General features: G+C 39.4%; 1 protein-coding gene across 3 annotated transcripts in view; it reads right to left on the reverse strand.

Annotated features, from left to right (window-relative positions):
- Positions 1-3,594: 3,594 nt before the first annotated feature.
- LOC105483292 (serine/threonine kinase 39) overlaps positions 3,595-23,089 on the reverse strand; it is a 293,955-nt gene continuing 274,460 nt past the window's right edge. For 2 of the 3 annotated variants that reach the window (XM_011744080.2, XM_011744081.2), the window contains exons 17-18: positions 14,047-14,111; positions 3,595-5,146 (exon numbers count right to left, since the gene is read on the reverse strand). In XM_011744080.2, the coding sequence (XP_011742382.2) occupies positions 5,072-5,146; positions 14,047-14,111 (140 nt within the window). In that variant the 3' untranslated portion in view covers positions 3,595-5,071. Of the gene's footprint in view, positions 5,147-14,046; positions 14,112-16,212; positions 16,402-18,037; positions 18,144-23,089 lie in introns of those variants that run through there. The other variant, XR_988152.3, reaches the window with a different exon arrangement.

Below are 23,089 nucleotides of genomic sequence, written 5' to 3' on the forward strand. Positions count from 1 at the left end.
GGGGCAGGAGAATCGCTTGAACCCGGGAGGCAGAGGTTGCAGTAAGCCAGACTGCACCATTGCACTCCAGCCTGGGTGACAGAGTGAGACTCTGTTTCAAACAACAAACAAACCCTGTATATTGGAGGTAAAATGAAATGAGAACTTCCTTCTATTTTACATCTTTTTGAGTTGACCACTATGGCACACTGGAGGCAGAATAGCTTTTGTACATGTTTAGGCATGAGATGTGGGTGCCTTGATTTTACTAAGAGGTTGTGAACCCTCCAGTTTCTCAAAGCATATGAGTCTGTCCAAATAAATAATACCAAATATCTGTATTTAGGAAAGTTGAACAGAATTACAACATTGAATTGTGGCATGTCACGTTTAATCAAAAGCCTGGTTAAGAAAAACAGGCACAGAGGATTGCTTGAAGGGTATGTCATCTACTCATTCCTTTATAAACTTTTGATGATTGTATCTTTCTAGACCAAAAGAGAGAGTCACTCCTTGGACCATGCTCCTTCAGCTCCTTGCTGACCTGCATTTCTCACCATACAGTTTAACTCTAGGCCCCTACTGAAAGTTCCATAAAAGGAAATTGTTCACAACTTGCTGTATATGTATTATATGAAGATTTTGAGAATTTTATAATTTCTGAAAACATAACTTCTACTTCCTAGAAGAGTTTTTAAGCATTTATGCCAGAAAAAGTGTTTCTCCTTTTTTACTTTTTAAAATAAAAATTGCTTATTTTTAAAGTGTACAAATGGATGCTTTGATATAGTGAACTGCAGTCAAGCTAATTAACCTATATATTTCTTCAGTCACCATTATGTGTACGGTGAGAACATTACAATTTTTTCTCTTAGTAAATTTCAAGTATACATTATTAACTATAGTACCCATGCTGTACGGTTGGATCTTTAGAACTTATTCATCCTGTATCACTGAAACTTCATACTCTTTGATAAACACCTCCCCATTTCTCCTGTCCTCCTGCCCCTCATAACTACCATTTTCTTAGATTCCACATATGAGATCAGGCAGAAATTATCTTCTGTATCTGCTTATTTCACTTAGCCTAATGTCCTGCAAGTTCGTCCATGCCATTGCAAGTGATGTTATTTTCTTCTTTCTAAAGGCTGAAGAGTATTCCATCGTGTGTGTGTGTGTATAAAACAATTTCTTGGCCAGCCTCAGCACTTTGGGAGGCTTAGGTGGGAGGATCGCTTGAGCCCAGGAGTTGAAGACCAGCCTGGGCAACATAGTGAAACCTCGTCTCCACCAAAAAAGAAAAAAAAAAAAATTAAAAATTAGCTGGGCCTGGTGGCACATACCTCTAGTCCCAACTACTTGGGAGGCTGGGGTGGGAGTATTGCTTGAGCCTGAGAGGTCAAGGCTGCAGTGAGCTGTGATCATGCCATTGCACTCCAGCCTGGGCAACAGAGTGAGACTCTGTCTCTAAACAAAACAACACAATTTCTTTATCCATTCATACATTCATGGACACTTTGGTTGTTTCCACTACCTTGGCTATTGGGCATAATGCTGCAATGAACATGAGTGTACAGATATCTCTTCAAGATACTGCTTTTATTTTCTTTGGCTATACACCCAGAAGTGGGAGTGCTGGATTATATGTTCGTTCTATTTTTAATGTTTGAGGAACCTCCATACTGTATTCCATATGGCTGTACCAATTTACATTCCCCCAATAGGCACATAAGTGCTACCTTTTCTCCCCATCCTTGCCAGCACTTATCTTCAGATGTGAGATGATACCTCATTGTGGTTTTGATTTGCATTTCCATGATTAATGATGTTGAGTACATTTTCATGTGCTTATTGGCCATCTATATGTCTTCTTTGGGAAAATACCTATTCAAGTCCTTTGACTATTTTTAATGTTTTGTTGTTGTTTGCTCTTGAGTTATATGAGTTCTTTACACATTTTGGATATTAACCCCTTATCAGATACATGGTTTACAAATATTTCCTAAGTCCATAGATTGCTTTTGCACTTTGTCTACTATTTCTTTTGCTGTGCAGAAGCTTTTTAGTGTCATATAATCCCACTTTATTTTTGCTTTTGTTGCCTGTGCCTTTGGTGTCATATCCAAAAAAGTCATTGATAAGACCAATGTCAAGGAGATTTCTTCCTGTTTTCTTCTAGAAGTTTTATAGTTTCATGTCTTATAATGTCTTTAATCCATTTTGAGCTGATTTGTGTGTCTGTTGTAAGATAAGGGTCCAATTTCATTGTTTTGCAAGTGGATATACAGTTTTCCCAACAAAATTTGCTGAAGAGACTGTCCTTTTCCCATTGTATATTTTTGGCACTCATGTCAAAAATTGCCATACATGTGTGGGTTTATTTCTGGACTCTATTCTGTCCTACTGGTCTGTTTTTATACCAGTACCATGCTGTTTTGATTACTATAACTTTATAATGTAATTTGAAATCAGGAAGTGATGCTTCTAGTTTTGCTCTTTTTCCTCAAGATTGCTTTGGTTATTCGGGTATTTTGTGGTTCCATACAAATGTTAGGATTATTTTTCATATTTCTGTGGGTAATACAATTTTAAAATTTTGATAAGGATTATACTGAATTCATAGATTGCTCTGTATAGTTGGGAATTAAGGTAGTATGGTGGGTAGGAAGCTCTAGTCCACGTGTAGGCCCTCGTGGTGATTTTTACGTACTAACTTTATCCTTGCATTCATCTTGTAAGCCAGTTCTTATTGTCCCTTCATCCTAATTTCTTTATGCATTTTTACATCTCTATCCTATTGTATGAATGTATGCAAACTACCTCAAATGCCATTAGGATGGATACGAAAATATGGGTGGAAATTTAATACAGACATTAAATGATATTTGTAACCATGTTTAAATACAGATATTAAATGATATAACAATTATGACAAGGCAGTTATAAATAACTTTTCCTTAGTAATATATATTTAGTAATATATATTTACTTTTTAAAGTACACTAAAGAGCTACCATATCTAGGGTTAGCTAGGAAAGAGCAACGGCACCATCCCGGGAGTCCACCCCCTTGAAAGATTAGACTCCAATTTTGATTTTTGACTAGTCTCCATGTTGCAAAGTCCTTCAGTTATTCATGTACATTTTATCCTCTTAGAAGATGAGGGTCTTTTCACCCACAAGTTGTACAGAAGAGTGTAAAGAACATGCTCTGAATGTCAGGAAACCAGGATCCTGGGAAGTTTACCTCTGCAAGTAGTCCTGTAAAGGGCCTTGGACAAGTCATTCAACCACTCTGAGCCTCAGGGACTAACAGCACTAAAATGAACGAAGTGGCTGGAAGGAATTACTCTCTCTTGTTCCCTATAGCCCTATAGGGGTTTTAATTCCAAGACCATCTGTCTACATGGAGTAGAAATGTTTGCCTTTCATTCTCTCCTCATGCTAATTCAAGTTACTTGTCAACCCAATTCTGTACTGGACGCATGATGCCTCCTTACTCTGCCTCTAGGGCACTTTCACTAGTTAACTTTTACTAGGCATTTTATGGAAGTGCTAGATGCCAATGCAGTAATGCAGATTATATCTAAAGGAGGAATGAAACAATGCAAAACAATCTCGTTGTGCAATACACTTTTATTTTCCTTTTACCTTTGCAGTCATCTTTGAGTAATCATTGTGTAAACAATAGAATGGAATGAAATTACATTAAATTGTATGCAAATGGCTCTAGAACACCTTAACAATTATGACAAGGCAATTATAAATAACTTTTTTTCCTTAGTAATATATATTTGCTTTTTAAAGTACATTAAAGAGCTGCCATATCTAGGGTTAGCTAGGAAAGAGCAATGGTACCATCCTGGGAGCCCACCTCCCTGAAAGATTAGACTCCAATTTTCAAAATCCTAAGGTTTACTAGTTCCATAATATATAGTCAAGCAGAGGGCTACTTGGGTTGAAAGTATTTATTCTTGAACCTTAACAGCGTTTTACCTTTTAGTCATTGCACAAAACCCTTTCAATTTTCACTCCAGCTGGGTATTCTGCAAAATCTCAAGTAAAACTCAGATTCTGATATTTTCAAGTTTATCACCTTTAGAATAACAAATCCTATCACTTAAGGAGAGCCAAATCAGAGATGGGTATATAGTTAGCAATCTAACAGAATGGCAACATTTTACATAGGATTCTAAACGGTCCAATGAAGCAAAACGTAACATATGCCACCTTATATAGAGGAAATTTTAGATCTGAGACTATTCCAGAGTAAAGCAGCCTCAGGCACGTTCTTAATGTGAAAGTTTGCAAGGCACCTCCCTCTCCCAAGAGACAGTCAGATTGTAAATTGGCTTTTAGGCAAACAAACTAAAAGAATAAGCATCCAAATTCCTAATTCAGTCATTTCAAAATTTAGAAGTTACAAATACTCCAAAGATAGACCCAAAACTTTTTGTTTAAATAACGAGATTAACTGCAAGAAGCATATATTCAAAACCCTTTTTTTCTTATAGCTAAGGTGTGTAATGCATAAATATATGAAAAATAAAATTCACAGTCAGTTTTAAAACTAGAATTCAAGTTTGGCTAATAAATCTTAATTTTATAAGTATATTAATTTCTAAATACAACATAAAAGAGGCAGTATTGTCAGATGTACAATTAAAGTATTATAACAGAAATAACGACAATGAAAGGAGAAATAGGCTTCTGGATAGAAAATTCCTTTTGTTGCCAATAAATAAGACCACCTGAGTGTATTTCAGATTCTTTTCACTTAAGGGATATCCAAATTGATTGCTAAGAATATTAAATAGCCTTTGGAAAAATTAGCAACAGTCGTGCAGCTGTGGCATTTGCTTGTTCTTGTACTGTGGATTGCTAGAGAATAAAGCAGAACTCGGAGTGTTGTAAGTTTTAAAAAATTATTTTTTTATCCAATTTCGTTGAAGCTGGCCTCTTCACAATCTTCTGATTTTGCTGGGAAATGGGAGTGAGGGGGTGGGAAGAAATGGGCAGAAAGAGGGAGGGTTGAAGGGAGTGTGTGGAGGGGGTGGGACATGACAGATCAGGGTGACATCAAGGGACATACATCAGCTGACACTCAACTGAGCAAACCCAATCAGCTTCACTTCGTCAGGAATCTCCGACCCATCACAGCCAGACGCCTGGAAAGGGAAAAAGAAAGCCTCAGTGCTGGTTTGCTGCTGCTGCCGCCGGTTGTTAACGTCTTGTTCCTGTGACGGCAGATCTAAGCAAAGGCACAGTTGGTATGGGACCATGTGTCCCATTTCTTCCAGAAGAGAGACGCCAGCCACTCTCTTGAATGACTCCTGGAAGCTAAGTGCTGTCAGCATTGTGGCCAGATCATGCTATGAAGTACGGAACAGAGGTGGGAAGGGATTTGTTATCCATTAAAATACCATGCCCAGGCTGGAAGTTTTGGAACAGTCAATGAAACACCACTGCTAAGAAACCACAAACAAATTTTTCAACAACTAGATAAAATTATTTTAAATATACTTTCTAACTAAATCACCTTAGTAATCATTCTGAAAACAACATGAAAATAAGCAGAAGAGATCTAACAGGTCACTCAGGAGTAATTTAGTTTTTACCAAACTTATCTCTTCTATAAAACTTGCCAGAAAAAAGGCATCACCAAGTACTGGGATGGGCTCATTAGAGAGAACTGCTATATAAATACCAGTGAATAAATTTTACAGGGAAAGGTATTATAACAATTATAAAAGAATTTTGTTTGTAATATTTTCAGACATATTAATTGCCTAAAATTGGCCAAAATTATGGTGTGTCAAATACTTTATTTTTCTTACTTCAAAATCAGAAAGAACTGGAAAGAAGCCATTGCCCTGGCTGGGTGTGGTGGCTCACGCCTGTAACCCCAGTACTCTGGGAGGCCGAGGCAGGCGGATCATGAGGTCAGGAGATTGAGACCATCCTGGCCAACACGGTGAAACCCCGTCTCTACTAAAATATAAAAAATTAGTCAGGCTTGGTGGCACACGCCTGTAGTGCCAGCTACTCGGGAGCCTGAGGGTTGAGGCAGGGGAATCACTTGAATCCAGGAGGCAGAGCTTGCAGTGAGCCGAGATCGCGCCACTGCACTCCAGCCTGGCGACAGAGCGAGACTCCGTCTCAAAAAGAAAGAAGCCATTGCCCTTCAAACCTCTCACTGGTCCTAATTAATAAGTTATTTTCATTTCTTTCTGACCTCTCCCCCTTGCTTTTAGAGAGACTCTCTCTCTCTCTCTCTTTCTCTCTCTCCTCAGATCACCATTCTAAGCTGCCTCTCATCCTACAGTACATAAATCAGAATTGGACATTACATAAGAACAACAAGGAGGGGAGAAAAAAGTATGATGAATGACTGGGAATGGGCAATTAATTACCAAAGGATCATACAATCCTTTTCAGAGCCTAATTCCAGCTAAATTATTGTCACAACAATCAGTTTCCCATGGAAAAGTGGGCTTTCCAATCACCACAATTAACCTGCTTAGCACTGCTTGTATACATTTAGATTACGTACTGTATTGTTTTGTGAACTGTACTGTTCACAATGTACCAGCATCAACTCTAGCATTTTCTATTAAATAAGCAGCTAACTATAATGTTTGTACCTTGAATATTTTCAAATGATTGTCTTTAAAATAACATTCTATCTATGTAAGTAGTTATGCTTATGTAAAAAAGTCACTAGCCTAAAGGATAAAAATATTAATCAGTATTTAAAGAAAGGAATTTACTTTGTACCTATCCAGTGATATCTCTGGTTTCATTTGACAGATAAGATATTCAGTGAAGTAAAATTGTCATTGTTTGTGTTGGCAGTGGCAATGAGGTCTGAAATGCTCTTCTTCTTATCACCTTCAACAAAGTAGTACAGGCGTAAAGGGCATTTTCGCTGAGGTATTTCTGGTGGTGTCACACTGACACTGTAATATTCACCTTCCCTATCCATTTTCTCCTTGTGTTATCACTGTTTCTTTATCTACCTTCCTAAATCTTCCCTTCTCTCATGTGTAGCTCTTGTTAACATCATTTACTCAACCCACTGAATAATGGCAGACAACTGTGTAATTAACAGGCAACTGACAAACATCCAAAGACAAATTACGGCTGCTGGTGGTGACAAGAAGGTCAGATTGCCAAATGTGAAATACACCAATGTACTCAAAGCTTCATCAGAAATTTGGCAATGTGAATATCAGGAGGTTAAAATGACTGGAATAAAACTACAGTACCCAATAGTGGTTGAACTGACTAGAAATGAGAATATTAAATCCTTTCTTGTGAAGAGTAATGGAAATGAGAACTTACTAGGGTAGGTGATAAACCAGTGGTTATGGTGAGAACATCACAGAAGGAGTCTTCACGAAGTCCCTACCCACCCTGGGTCCTCAGTGCCTCCCATAGCTACACTGAAATGTCTGTCTCCTGGCCAAGACCTTTGGCTGTTTGCTTCAAGGCGCTCAGCCCTCCTTCCTCTGCTACCTGGGCTCTCACTGCTGAGTCCAGGGCTCTCTCAGCCTGCAAAGCACAAATGAGGGTGATATGCAAATGACTCTGAAATTCAGAGAAAGGAACCAATGACCCTTCAAAACAGCAATGTTCAAACTTTGGGTTCTCAGGCTCTCTTGATCCTCTTAAGAATTATTGAGGAGTCCAAAAAGTATCTGCTTATGTGGGTTATACTCGTTAGACTGACTGGTCTTAGAAATTAAAACTGAGAGATTTAAAAAGTATTTTAAACATATTATTTGAAACTATGTCGATATTAAAGTAATAATATAAACAGTATATTTAAAAACATAAAATAGGCTTACATAGGTTATACTATCTTAAAACTAAAACATTTAAAAAATATTCCTTTACTAATTCATTAAACTTAACAATAATAAACTGATTACATACAAACATAAATAAAATCTTTATGAAAAATAACCATAGTCCCCCTACCCACTGCAAGAAAACTCAAAGAGTGGCATGACTTTTTACATTTCCTCTTTAATGTCTTGCTTAATAAAAGACAGCTGGATTCTCATACCTACTTCTGTATTCAATCTACTGTTCTATGCTGTTTACCTGAAAGTACACACACACAAAAAAAAATCCAGCCTCATACAAATATGTATGAAAGAGGGAAGATTATTTTGATAGCTTTTCCAAATAGTTGTGGATATCATTTGTTACTGCACTAGAACTTGCCAAGTGACAGTTTCTTTAATGTAAGTTGCAATGTACACTCTGAAACCACAGTATTTTCGTACCCTGTTACCTTAAAATCTATTGGTCTACCTTGCACTTTGAGTGGATCTTTTACCCATGCATGACTTTAAGCATCACTGACTTATGCAGATCTTCTAAATGGTTGACGTGTTTCATTATACAATATGAACAATTCATTACACAATGTCAACAAATCATATTCATTAATAACACCCATCACCAATCTCATCAGAAAAGTCTAAATACTGGATTACTGTCAAGCTTACAGTAGCAATACAAGTTTTCCAAAATCCTATTTTTGCTTGAAAGCTTGAATTTATTATCAACAACAAATATTGTCAGATTTGTTTATTTATTTATATTTTTTGAGACAGAGTCTCGCTCTGTCACCCAGGCTGGAGTGCAGTACTGCGATCTCAACTTACTGCAACCTCCGCCTCCTAGGTTCAAGTGATTCTCCTACCTCAGCCTCCCGAGCAGCTGGGACTACAGGTGCCCGCCCCCACGCCCAGCTAATTTTTTTTTTTATTTTTAGTAGAGATGAGGTTTCACCATGTTAGCCAGGATGATCTCGATCTCCTGACCTCGTGATCCGCCTGCCTCGGCCTCCCAAACTACTGGGATAACGTAAAGGTGTGAGCAACCGTGCCCGGCCATCAGTTTTCTTTTTTTTTTTTTTTAAGTGTCAGTCTTACTTTCTTCATTTTGAAAAAAAGTCTGCCAAATATCTGAGTCTGAATAACCACAGTTTGTCAGCTATTCTTTCAAGTAAAAATGATGTTTCATGAAGACAGAAAAAGTATGTAGGTAAGCTTAAACCAAACAATCTCACAAGTGCTTTTCCTGGAGCCTGTCAATGTACACCCGGATAATGACGGAGTGACTCCCACTTCATCACGCTGAACACTGAAAAGATGTGTCCTGTAGCTGAAATTCAATGAAGTCAGTAATGTTTCCTGCCTTGTTAGGAAAATTCTCAAGTGAAACTGGCTTTGCTTTTTCACAGTGAGTGACAGTGCCTGGCTTTGAGGAACACAATGACTATCAGTGCAGTCTGATGTCGCTGCATGTGTGCTGACATTACCAGTTTTACCCACCATGGCTTTACACCAACATCAACACAGTGGAAAAGGCAAGTCACAAAGAGTTTTGACATCCAGGGTCACCTAGAAGGGCTCAGGGAAACTCAGAAGTTTGAGGCCCATGCTTCAGAATGTGCTATCCCAAAATATGCCACTCTTCTATTTCATTGTTTTGAGTTAAAGACACTTATAACAACAGCAACAGATGCAGGAAGGGCCCTCTGACTTTCCTAAAAGCAGGAGTTAAAACTCCCATGTGGTAGGTTTCCTCCCTGCACCTGGAAGAAGAAAGATATTCTGATCACCAGAGGTGGGGAGCCAAAGTCCCTGACAGACATCTATACAAACAAACCTTGTTAAACTCATCCTCATGTTCCTAGTCACTTCTCCACAATGAACCCTCATCCCAGCCCCCCCACTGCCTTGCCCCTTTCATCATTTACTGCTTTGTCCAACTCAGTATATGTGCTCAATTCTAACAGGGTCTTCATTTCTTTATGAGGCTTCTCAGGTCATATAAAACTTAGATTAAATAAATATGTATGCTTTTCTCCTGTTAATCTGTTTTATGTCAGTTTACTTCCAGGCCCAGCCAAAAATCCCTAAGAAGGCAGAGGTAACAGTTTGACCCCCCTACCAAAGGAAAATGTATACATTATCAGGGAGCTAGTGTGACAGTGTATGACACCATGCACGCTTCACTCAGGGTGTATTCTGATTCCTGAACACCCACCTCCTCACCCCTCCTGCCATGACAGCAGGTGTGGCCTGCACCCCACAGAGGAGCTGAAGTTATGGTTGCCTGGCGTCACTGACAAGGAATGCCTCCACCCCAAATGCGGGTGCACTTTGGAATCACCAGGAGAGTCTGAGGTGGCCCCCACCATAGAGTCTGAGAACCACCGGTCTATCCCAGTGCTTCCCAGTGTGAAACTACAAGTTTCCTTTAAAGCACTGGTTCTCAAACTTCAGCCTGCATCAGAATCACCTGGAGGGCTTGTTAAAACGGATTCCAGTGTCCCACCCCACAAGAGATTCTCATTCCTTAGTCCTGAGATGGGGGTCCTAGAATTTACATTGTAATCCAGTTCCCAAGGGAAGCTGACACCGTCAGTCTCGGGGCCACATGTGGACAGCCACTCTTTTAGGCTGGGAGTAGGAGGGACAAAGCTGCCACGTGGACCTTCTGGAACTGGAAGTTTCCTTGAAGATCTTTGTCTCACTTTTCTACCCCTTCAGTAGGAGGAGAAAGTTAAAACGCTTAGGGAGTTTTTACCCCATTTCAGGCTTAACTTTACCTGCACTTTGCAAAATGTTGCCTTAGTCATGCAGCCTCCAATTATGCAGAAGCTGAGAACCTCTAAAAAGAAGCCCCTTTAGTCACTGTGAAAATGCTTATGAAATTTCTGTCTGCAATACATATAGTACTATTAAACTTCAGTAACTAAAACCTATAATGCTTATGTTAATGTGTACCAATTAGATGTTAATTACATGTTCTCAAAATTTGTATTCTGTCTTCAAGGGCAAATTAAATGTATCTTATTTCATGTTTTTTCTAATGCAATTTCAAAAATTCCACATTGAAAGCAGGAAGATTCACCTACTTACAAAACTGCCCAGTCGTCCATTCAAAAATGGCTTAAAAATAAAGACCTGTCTCAAGGCTTACAACAATAAAACAGTACTAATACATCAAACTCAGAGCACATAATAGTTGAGCTGAAATGCCCTCTATGCCCAAACCACTTTGTTAAAAGTGAAGAGAAGAATCTGATCTCCCAGCCCCTGGCCATACCAACAATGGAAATCCTACTTATTAATCTCCCTGTGGAATGCTTCTCAGGGTTTGCTGAACACTGGAACCACCATGAAGTCCTTTTAATATTCCCACAGCCCAGGCTGCACCAAGAGCAATTAAATCAGAGTATCTGTTGTAGGACCCAGACACTAGGTCCTACAACAGGACCCATTTCACATCTTGGGAACGCCAGGCTCTCTGGGGTTAATTTGCCCAGGATCACACAGTGGAAGCTGCAGACTCACCGCTGGTCTAGACTCAAAGCCCATGCTCTCAACAACCATTCATTCCTGGAGGCAGACCCCTGCGGCCTTAGGCATTCAATGTTTAAAGTGTCCCAGCGCTCCCGAGTGAAACCACTGTGCAGGGAGGTAAAGAACCACAGTATCATGACACTGCTGTTCTTTAGATAATTTTCAGGCCCCTGACATTTTCCTTTAAAAAGTAATGAAAGGCACTGAGATTAAAATAATGATAAACAGCTGAGAGATAAAGGGACCATGCGCAGCAGCAGCTTATGAGGAAAAACGCTGCTAAAATGCTTTGATCTTTTATTCCTGAATAAAATAACCAAGTTGATGAATGAGGGTAAATGCATTTGAATCTCTGCAGTTTATCGAGATGTTAGCGTCCTACGCAAGATCAGGCCAAAAACCAGTTCAAATTAGCTCTGTCAAGTCGATCTCAAACCGGCTGGCAGCTGATAGCTACAGAGAAACCCTCCTGGGGCTTAACAAGGGCTGGACAGAAAGTTAAGTGACAGAAATAAGGTCCCTCGTGAGTTTGGTTTTCTTTAACATCTTTATCTTTGGCGAGAATAAACTATCAATTTCCATTTACTGTGAATACCACACTACTACATTTTCAAGCTGTAATGGGAAGGAAAACATATATGGAATTGTTTCTAAAACTCTCCTGTGCCTGACAGGCCACTATTACTCAATCTGCTGAAGGTACAAAGGAGATTCAGTCTCAGCCAATGTAGATTCAGTCCCAGCCAATGTAAATGTACCCGGTCATCCAAAAGGAGGAATCTACAAAATGACAGAAAACTGTACAACCCTAAGGCCGCAGGGGTCTGCCTCCAAGAATGAATGGCTGTTGACAGCATGGGCTTTGTGGCTAGACCAGGGGTGAGTCTGCAGCTTCCAGACTCAGGATCTGTGTGATCACTGTGTGATTCTGGGCAAAGCAACCCCAGAGAGCCTGGGGTTCCTGAGATGTGAAATGGGCCTGCTACCAGAGATAATGGGAAAGCAGGAGAGCTGGAGGGGTGGGGGCAGACCAGGTTTCATTAGCCATGTCCCAGGTATGTGGTTTACAATAGGGCAGAGGACACACTGTGTCTGCTACATTTTGGGATTGTAGGAGGATTACTCTGGCTACAGCCACAGGGTGGTAAACAGAGCCAAAAGCTGGCAAATTGGTGGCAGGAAGATTAGTTTCTGAAGATGACAGAATCCTGCTTGGGTGCAGGAAATGGAGATGCAGGGAAGAGGACAGAATCCAGAGAGAATTTAAGAAACATATAAGCCGATTAGGAGATGAGGGAGAGTTTTACATTATTCTTATGGTTTACCTAGAGACTGTACAGCGGCTGTTTTCACAAAATCTTCAGTAGTAGGAAAGGGCCAGGGTTACTGTTCCTCTTTCATAATAAAATAAGAAAAGTCCTGCATGAGAGTTTCAGACTCTTATCTCTGTTTGCATGTAAGAAATTAGGAAAATGTTCTGGAGGTGGTATTAAAAAAATGAATAAAGGGACATACATTGGCTTGAAATACTGACACAGGATGCCATTTTCTTATCAATATACTCTCATACTAAAACACACACACACACACACACACATTAAGAGGCGACAGTGTCATCCCAAACTAGAAGAGGGATTTTCCCATTTGTTAACCTAGCACTCTACATCTGAATAAAATGTTACTTTCTTATCAAAGCAAAAAGAATTCTTTCAGATATATCTTTTCTGTGAAAATCTTTGTGTTTTTCTTTTATCACACAGCCTAGCTATCTAAAATTAGATGGGAAGCAAGACCCAGAAAGTTAATTAGCACTAGGCTCACATTTACTGTAACTAATCATTTAGCATTTTTGGTCACCCACATTTTCCATTTAATTTCACAAATATAAAAAAGATCATCAATGTATGTTGTGCACAGCAAAGTGTTGGCCATCTAGATCTAAAATTGCTTCTGGGATTCTGACCAGCCTTTCATAAAATTAACTTGTGATTTTTAAAATGTGCCTTAATGTACTGTTTGCTAAACTTTTTGGAAAATGGTCACTTTGGACTATCTGGATTTCTCTCCATTTCTGACCACCCAGGATGTCCAGTACTCTGTATCTCTGTGGCCACCTAGTACTTAAGTTTAAAATCTACTAGTGCAGAATAACTGTTGAAATATCTCCTTTCTACAAAAATCTGCTACTGTGATTTGAAATGTGGAAGTAAAATGTTGTGTCTTTGCTCGCCAGCCTTAAGTTGTTCTACAATTGCTTCCAATTACCTAAACCATTTCTACAACAATCAGCCTCTATTTTTAAAAGTTAGAACCACTTGGCTTTTGTCTTAGGAAAGCTTTATTAAGAGTGTTGCTTTGAATTCAGTGTAATTTTGTCTTAATGGTCAAGTTGCGATACAAACTGTAAGCAAAATGATCTAGGCTTCTCACATGGCCACTCTTAGTCAAAGGTGTGATGATAAAAGAAAAAGCTATGCTCATAGAAGAGGAAATTTCCAGTTACAGTCAGAAAATGTTCCCTAATGTTGCAGAGTCAAATGTTTCCAAATGCAAAAATTGATTCTAAAAGAAAACAACAGCAGCAAAATTACAGAGTAGGTTATTAAACTAGATTATTATTCCCTGCTGGCACAGCATGGCAAAATATTACCTCCTTCTTTCCATAACTTTCCACTTACCAACTTAAATGTCAATGTTTTTAAAGCTTTGGGATCATCTACAATCTTCTGTAAATTAGCAGCCACTGTAAAACACAAACATAGAGAGAAAGTGTTCAAATTATTTCTAGTAACACTGGATTTTCACATCAGTGACTCAGAAAATTTGACTAATGATGCAATAAATTGCAAAATCATTTCTTTCATAAACATTGCAAAGTCCATATAAATGACCAAATTACTCTTACAGATATTTTCTACAACAACTGATATTATTTCAGCAATATTGTATCTATGCACATCTGAATTAATCACTATATGTCAACTCCGCATTTCATATAATAAAATCTGAAATTACTTTCTAATGGAAAGTAGAAATGATAGCAACCCCCAGTGTTTCTGCCACTTGGCTTCTCTAAATATTCATTACTAAGAAATGTATCAGCCAGGAGAGGGCAGTACAAAACAAAGAGGAGAGGTAGTGGGGAGAAAAAACAAAAAACAAAAAACAAAAAAAAACAAACCTTTCTCTGGAAATAGAAGGTCAGCACATTTGAACCCCTGTCCTATAAATTCACTCAATTCTCTGAACCCATTTTTATCAAGGCAACAAAATACCGTGGATAACCTCTACAACTCAAGCGCATGTTTTAAGGCTTTCAGAGCACAATGATCTGTCAAACCAGGGAAGTGCCACCTTGAATAATAGCCAAGTTCGCTGAACAGGGTCAAGCACTAGACTAGAGGCTGTCCGGTTGGAGCTCAGTGCTGTAGATATGTTTTCAGTATTAGCTGGATTCACTGGAGATCTGTCCTTGTTCTCCACGATGTAATGATCTATCTGATACCCCAGTAGAGAAGTCAGCTTTTCCTGCTTACTCCACTGGCTCAGGGTACTGCTAATGAACAGAATTATCAAAAGGTAATGTAGATGGAAACTTAAAACTTACTTTTTCCATATCCACACCTGAAGTATAAAGTCCTGAAAGTCAAATAAGGGCTACTGCTTAGGGAAGGAGAAGTTACTGCTGAAGAAATTATGGGAGAATATCCTGTTTGTCGTTTTCATTTTTTTTATGAGTAAAATTATCTGCTGCTTCAGTAGTTAGATATTGAAAAGTTATCTGAATTTTTTAAGATAAAAAAATTTAAGATAAAATAGTAGACATATAAGTATTTTGAGAAAAGGGTTTCAAGTAGAAAATTTATAAGTAGAAAGTAGTAAGAAATCTGTGCAAATTTTAATTTTCTCTAAGGTCGACTGACAACAACCTAGATACATGGATTTTCTGCAGATTAGTTTATTTCATTTAATCCATCAGCTGCAGAGGAGAAAAAAGAAAAATTATGTACTCAATATGGCCTATTTCTCTGTATAAACCATAATTGCAAGCATCATTTTATCTTCATTTGTTGCCCTTTTAATACTTCCATTCTGAGTGATCTGCAGTTTCATTTTTACCAACACTCCTCCCATCCACCTCCTCTCTCCTCTTCCTTTGGCCCACAAATGCAAGCACACACATATCAGGTATACCCCAGGGCACCAATTCCAGAATAGTTATCATGGCAAAGCTTCCTGTGGCCTTTCAACCGTTTTCTGAACATATTTTAGACACTAAAATCATCAAGGCATTTATGCAAGAAACATTGGCTCATGGAGTGCAAAGCTCTGCCGTAAAAATCCTGTCCACCAAAGCCAGTATTTATCATGTCAGGGCATTCTGACTATATGCAAATCACAGCAAATGAACACAGTACCCATTTTCTTAAAACATAAAAGTGTTCTAATAGTTCCTCTGATTTGGGCTGATTTCATGAGTGGCCATAAATTCTTCGCATAAATTTCAGTCCTTTCATTAGAGTTTCTCGGTTAATGTGGATGATTTACTGCCTTGTTCTGGGTCATCTGTTTCCAGTCCGCTCTCTAATGTTCAGTCAAAAGCAGAGGTCCAGCCTACACTAATTCACAACCCTCTCTCCAGTGTACACGTATATATACGAGGGCCAATTTCCAGGGAATGTGTCAAGCAAGTTGGAGACTGAAGGGCAAGATGGAGCTGCCTGCATCTTAAACAATCATCCCAGAAACCACGCTCCCCAATTGTGAGTCTCACACCTTTGGGACATTAAAAATTCAAATTCTGTCTTCAGCTCAAAGCAAAAATAGCAAAACTGGCCACTTACCTGATTACTTATCCCAGCTGCTAGGCTTATTTTCAATTTGGTTGATTCTAATTTGTTGTAAAGTGCTATAAAACACCTTCATTTAACTGACATCACATAAAATTCAGGGTGATGCTAATTTTTTTTCCAGTAGCAACGCTCATTAAAAAGATGGGTGTCACTGTTTCCTCCCATCTCCTGACTGTGCACCTGGATTTCGAAAATAAAAATACTCTTTACCTGGAACGTGAGCTGAGAAGGAAGGGCTGGGTAGGGCTGGCTGTTGCTTTAGAGCTGCCTGAGCCTGTGCTGAGAACACTGACCTTTGTGTTGTAAGACACTCGAGTTTCTAGAAAATATGGGGTGTCTGAACCCTGCTTGCTCAGTAGCCACTGACTCATTTCAAATCCCTCTTGGTTTTCCCAAATAAAACTCATGCCCTTTGGTTTCTGCCGCAGACACTGTGCTATCTTCTTTGAACTAGTCCCTCCCTTCCCAGCCCACACTCTTTCTCTGTTATTTGGGCAAACAGGGACACCAACAATATGCACTGAGGCCCTCAAGGACTGTGGCCCTCAAGCCCTGTCACTATGGCTTTACCAACACTCCTCCCACCCACCTGTCACTACAGGGTATCTTTGTGGGAACAATGAATTTTTTTTCTATTTTTTCGTTTCTCTGTATCACACTTTAGGCTTGAATACCTGTCAGGGCTGGAAGTTTCTAGTTACTTTTTTGTTTTTGGAGAACATTTGGCCTAAGGTATGATAAGTATTGTTGTTTATGAAACTGTAACGGTATCATTAACAGCCACATGGAAAAGACGCTGATGCTCGGTACCTCCCTGAATCTAAACAGAGAAGGAAATAAGATCATCCTGGGGGTAATCCACTGGAGGCAAGGCAGCAGAGCCGACACTTTTTTGGCAAACTAAGTCAGGCATTCTCCAGACACTGTTTTCTGTATACATTCCTTGCACTATTCAAATTCTCCACATTTTTTAAATGTAATTTCAACTTTTGTTTCAGCTTCAGGGGTTCGTGTGCGGGCTTATTACCTAGGTGTATTGTGTGATGCTGAGGTTTGGGGTATGACTGATCCTGTTACCCAAGTACTGAGCATAGTACCCAGTACTTTTTCAACCCTTGCCTCCCTCTCTCCTTCCCCCTCAAGTAGGCCCTGGTGTCTGTTCCCTTCTTTGTATCCATGTGTACTCAATGTTCAGCTCTCACAAGTGAGAACATGAGGGATTTGGTTTTCTGTCCCTGTGTTAATTCACTTAGGATAATGGTCTCCAGCTGCATCCATGTCGCTGCAAATGTTAAGATTTCGTTCTGTTTCATGGCTGTGTGGTATTCTGTGCTGTATATGTACCACATTTTCTTTACCCAATCCACTGCTGATAGGCACCTGGGTTGATTTGATGTCTTTGCTATTGTGAATAGTGCTGTGATGCACATACGCATGTGTGTGTCTTTTTGGTAGAACAATTTATTTTCTTTTGGATACACACCAAGTCATGGGATTGCTGGGTTAAATACTAGTTCCGTTTTAAGTTATTTGAGAAATTATTCACATTTTGACAGTTGGAAAAATAAGTTATATATGACATTTACAGTCTACATCTATATTCTGAGTAATTAGTCAAAAGATACACTTTTTCCTGAGGTACCAGCTTATTTCACACCAACCCCATGTTCTGGTGACAGTGAGTTAATTCACTTAATTTTAGCTGTTTCCAAACACAAGCTATGGGGAAAAGACAACCAATGAACACGGAGTCTAATGTACTACTTCCAACAGTAAAAAATTTCTAACATTAGACAAAAGCATGGTCTTGGGTTACCTGACAAGGTGATGACTTCAAAATATTGTTTTATCCAAAGAGACACCCTGAATAGATTGATGCAGAAAGGCAGCATGAGATTGCAAAGAAAGAGACAATCCAAGCTCTAAGTAAGGAGAAAAGGAGATGGTATGAGGGTAGGTTTCTTATGGATACTGCTAGAACAGTAATATAAAATTAACATTTTATTTTAATTAGATTTCTTTGAAATACAGCCACACATACAGAAAACTTACTAACTCAGTTTGGGACAAAATAAAAGATTCACCCCATTATTTTCCCTAAACCTCCAGGCTCTCATCTTCGTGGGATGCACTGTAGCACAGTGTATAAGAACCTGAATTCCTGAGCCAGGGTGCCGGGGTTCAAATCCTCCTCCTGCTCACAGCTGTGTGACCTTCCTGAATGAAGTTCACTTAGCCTCCTCTTTGTGCTCAAGGCCATGCATTGGTCATTGTTGAAATGAAGATATTAATGGTGCCTACCTGATAGGGTTTGTTTTGAGGATTAATTAACACACGTAAAGTGCTTAGAATAATGCCTGATGTATAGCAAGCGGTTAATAAATTATTCCTCTCTGCTCTGGACAATGGCAATATCTTATCTGGTTTCCTTGCCTTCTGTCTTACCTGCTGAGAGCCCTCTTTCTCATACTCACCAGAGTTACTGGAGAACCTAGATTGAGAACGGGAGTGTGTTACCTCCTTGAGCAATGCTGTTTAACTGTTTCCATCAACTTCGGGATAAAGTCCAAATTTTTAACATGGTCAATGAGAGCCTCCATGGTCTGGCCTTGGCTAACCACTCCAGCTTATCTTTTGCCATTTCCTACCCTGAATCTTCCCAGGAAAGGCTCTATAACTCCATTATCCTCCAGCTCTCTATCCCTGCTCTTATCATCATGTACTGAAATAATCTGTCACAGATCTGATTTCCTCGCTAGATTCAAACTCTGAAAACCCAGAAAAAATTGTATTCATCTTTGTAAAACATTCATCTTTGAAATATATCCACATATGCAGAAACCGATGACTTCTTACCACCTCCATTGCTGCTCCCCAAGTGAGACTACCACCAACTTGCCACTAGACTCGTCCAGTAGCCTGTGGTCTCACTGCTTCCACCCCGGTCCCTCCATGGCCTAGGCTTCAACCAGAGGGCAGGGGAGGCTTCTAACATGTAGACAAACCATGTTACTTTTCTATTCAAAACCCTCTGTTGGCCTTCCAGCTCTGAGTAACGCCATGGTCTCTACAATGGTCTACCAAACCCACCTGATAAGGCCTCCTGCTCCATCTCTCCTCTTATCCCTCACCACTCTCTCCCTCCCTGCTCCTGCTCCAGCCACAGAGCTTCCATGCTGACCCTGGAGCATTTAGGGCAGGGGCTGGCCCAGAACCTCTGCACCTGCCATTCCCTCTCCCGGAAATGTTCCTCCTCCACAACTCCATGACTGCCTCCCTCCCTTCCTTTCAGTTTCTCCTCAAATGTCCGTGGCTACCCTATTAACACACCCCACCACCCCCTCACTCTCTCTTTACCCAGAATTTTTCTTTCTCACAGCACTTACCACCTCCTAATATGCTATATATTTATGCATTATTTTTGGATGTGGCCCTTTACCTACTCCACATACCCAGAAAATGAGCTCCAATGAATACAGGAACTGTTTTGTTCACTACTATGTTCCCAGTGCCTGACACAGACGTATATCAATCTGTATTGAATACATGAATAAATGGAAAAATGAATCTTTGTGACATCAGTGCCCAGTACAATGTCTAGTACACTGTATTTGGTAAATATCCTCAAGGCCTTCTCCCTAGACACAAGCTCACAAAAGTACGTATACAATTTAGAGGATTCTAAGACACTAAGAATCCCACATTGAGACTCTCTGAAAGAAGAATTATTCCTGTTTTGGAAAGTTTCTACAAATATTTGTCTCCTAAGCAATAATCCGATTCATTTGCCCTGTTACGGAAAAGTAAATATGGCCTGAGAAAGACTCTGTACTTCTATATTTGAGTCCTTGTGGATGAACTGCAACCTAACTTACTAAGTAGACAAGATTGAAAACCTAACTTAGGAGTATGAGCCTGTAACAATCCCTGAGTCCTGGCCAATCTCAGCAGCCATACTGGGTGTTCAAACTGTGTTCAAATAAGACTAATGCCAAGCTGTAGCCAATCCAGTTGTTTCTGTACCTCACTTCTGATTTCTGTATGTTACTTTACGTTTTTTGTCCATAAATTTGTCTGACCATAAGGCACCCCTGGAGTCCGAATCTGCTATGATTCTAGGGGCTGCCCAATTTGTGAATCATTCATTGCTCAATTAAACTCCTTTAAATTTAATTTGGCTGAAGTTTTTAACAGATGGTGTCAGAAGTGGGATCCGAAGAAGAGCTTCTAATGACTCCAGGAGCACTGAGTGAACATGCAAGGTAACTGCAGGACCCACTTGTATCCATTGATCTTTCGGAGCAGCTGGAGATTGTGGGTAAGTTCTCTCTTAGATTTTGGAGCTCCAGTGTTTTGGATTTGTGTTTTGAGCTCTCTGAGTTTCTTTGAGCAAATTTGAGCAAATTTCTGATCCAAACTGGGTTTGGAAGTCATGACAGAAACTGGACTGGGTCTAGGAATGGATTTAATCTGGTAACTAACTGGCCTGGATCCAGTTAGAGGCCTCTTACATCAGACTAGGTCAGAAAGAAAACTGGTAGCAAATGATAATATTGTAGGGGTGTACAATTTGTTTCTTAAAAATTTGTGGGCATTTTTGTGTTCTACCCCATTGTTTCATTTTTCTTGTGCACGTAGGTAGGAAAAAAACTATTGGTTTAGTTTATCAAGGGAACCCTAGAAGAAAGTCAATATTTTAGGTAAAAATGAGATTCTTAATTTCTGAAAAACTGACTTCCTTCACGCTTACACATTAGGCACAGAAAGCAGTGGAGTCTTACAGAAATGGCTCTTACTAAAGTTAACTTACTGTGGAATGTTCCGAATAAACAATGCATGGAAGTGCATTTAAAAATGAAAAGTTAAATCTGCTAATCTTTCAGCTTAGTTACTATCCCAATACAAAGGAAAAAGACTACAGCACCAATCGGCTGCCTTTGGATAAGTAATGGGGTACATTTTACCTGAGTAAAGGATAGGACTGGGTTAGAGGCCCTCCCCTCAGTAAAGTCTCTCTCAGTTAAAAATGGATTAAAGATGACAGGGCCCCATCAGGAGCAAGTTTGAGCCTTGTCAGTTCAATGTTGAGTGGCTGATGTCTGTGTTTTGTCTCACGTATTTCACTGTGGCCAGAACAAAAAATGTTAATTGGGTTACCCCATGCAACCCCTTGGGCAGCAACTTGCAAAACTGAGAGGCTTTTGCCTGTGGAAACAAACAAACAAAAAAAGACGATTTTCCTTTATGATGTGGCTTAGCCCCAGGGCTACATTGTGGCAAGCAAGGTCACTAGGGCTGCTCATGGAAGGGGAACCCAGAACCTGGCATGTTGGCAAAAGGGTAAGAATTTCTTACCAGTCAGACTCTGGCCTCTCTCTGTGCAAACTGGTTAAATGAGTGGTAAAAGTCACCGTTTATCTCTCTGCAAAGTTTTACTTACTACAAAAAAAAAAAATTCTGAGGTTGACCTTGAGCTATAGTAAATCTGGTGTGTTCTGTGTGTCTTTCCGCCTTGTTCTGCCATAAAGAGGGGTATCTTAGGATAAAATGTGTGCCTAGGACCCCACAAGCCTGCTGTTGAAGACGGCCGAGCAAACTGGTCAGTTAGGTCCTTGGGAGCTTGACCTTGTAACCATGTGGCTTTGCATTCTCTTTTCACAATGGTGGCCTGGGTGCAGGGTTCAATTCCTGGCTTGGGAATGAGTACTTTCTGGTATGATAACTGGGTGGGCTTTACCATTTGTTTATTCTCTTCCCCTCCATGAACCATCTTAAATTTTCCTTTTTCTGAACACATTGGCCATTTGGCTAGCCAGGGTTGGGTAATACAAGATTTAAAAGGACTTTTTGTAAAAAAGTGCTATAGTTCAAAGTTAGCTTAATAAAAAGTAGATATTCAAGCTCTAACAGCCTGGGACTCCTTGGGAAAAACAGGAGGTGTCAGAGACCCTATTTGAAAAAAATCTGTTTTCTTCATGGAACTCCAGCAATTAGATATGGATAAATCTCCCTCAAAATCTAAGGGTCTGGTCTTTTTGGGATCCATGATCTGGTGTAAAAATAGGATCGTTAATTTTGGGGCAGCTGTTTTGCCTTCCAGCTGTGCCAGGTTATTAGGGCCTAGAAACTGCACACTTTCCTAGCCCTGTTCTTCCAAGGACTCTACCCTAAAGCCAGTAATCCAATTAAAAAAATTTAAAACTGGCAAATAAAACATTTATCTGTGTAGTTATATATGTGTTGTGTGTGTAATGTTTATATAAAAGAGCTCTAATTAATTGGCTTTAAGAAACATAAGTGCTTAAATATTTTGTCAGAAAAGTAAAAACTGTAATGTCTTAGTTCATGTAACTTTAGTAATCTTTGGGAAATAAAAATGGCTTTAAAGATTATTGGTAAAATAAAGACATTTGGACTAAATTAGGCAGGTCAGATACTAGGTTTGCTAAACGCTTTAAGGTCATAAACTGCTTCTTACGCTTTTGAAATTGTTCAGTTTTCCTATTTTGGAGCATTAGATTCTAGATAAGGCCTGGGGACATGCGGAATTAGCCACGCCTCCTAGCTATGCAAAGAAGGTTATAAAGAAAATGGATTTTACACAAGAAAGGATCTTGTAAATTCTTGTCCTAAAGTAAAATAACTGGCTGTTTAAAAAGAGGGATGTTCAGGACAAGTCAAAATGTCCAAAACATGGTTTGTGTAAGTCGTGAAAAGATTTGTGAAAGAAAATTGATACATCAAAAGTTGCTGAGTTACCATTATAACACGTGATTGAGACTACTGAAAAAACAGTTTTACACGCAAGGTGTGTGAGGAGAATGAAATTCGTTTTTGGTAAAAGATTGTAAGATGGCATAGGAATGTA

Source organism: Macaca nemestrina, chromosome 11, assembly GCF_043159975.1.
Source record: "Macaca nemestrina isolate mMacNem1 chromosome 11, mMacNem.hap1, whole genome shotgun sequence".
NCBI lineage: Eukaryota > Metazoa > Chordata > Mammalia > Primates > Cercopithecidae > Macaca > Macaca nemestrina.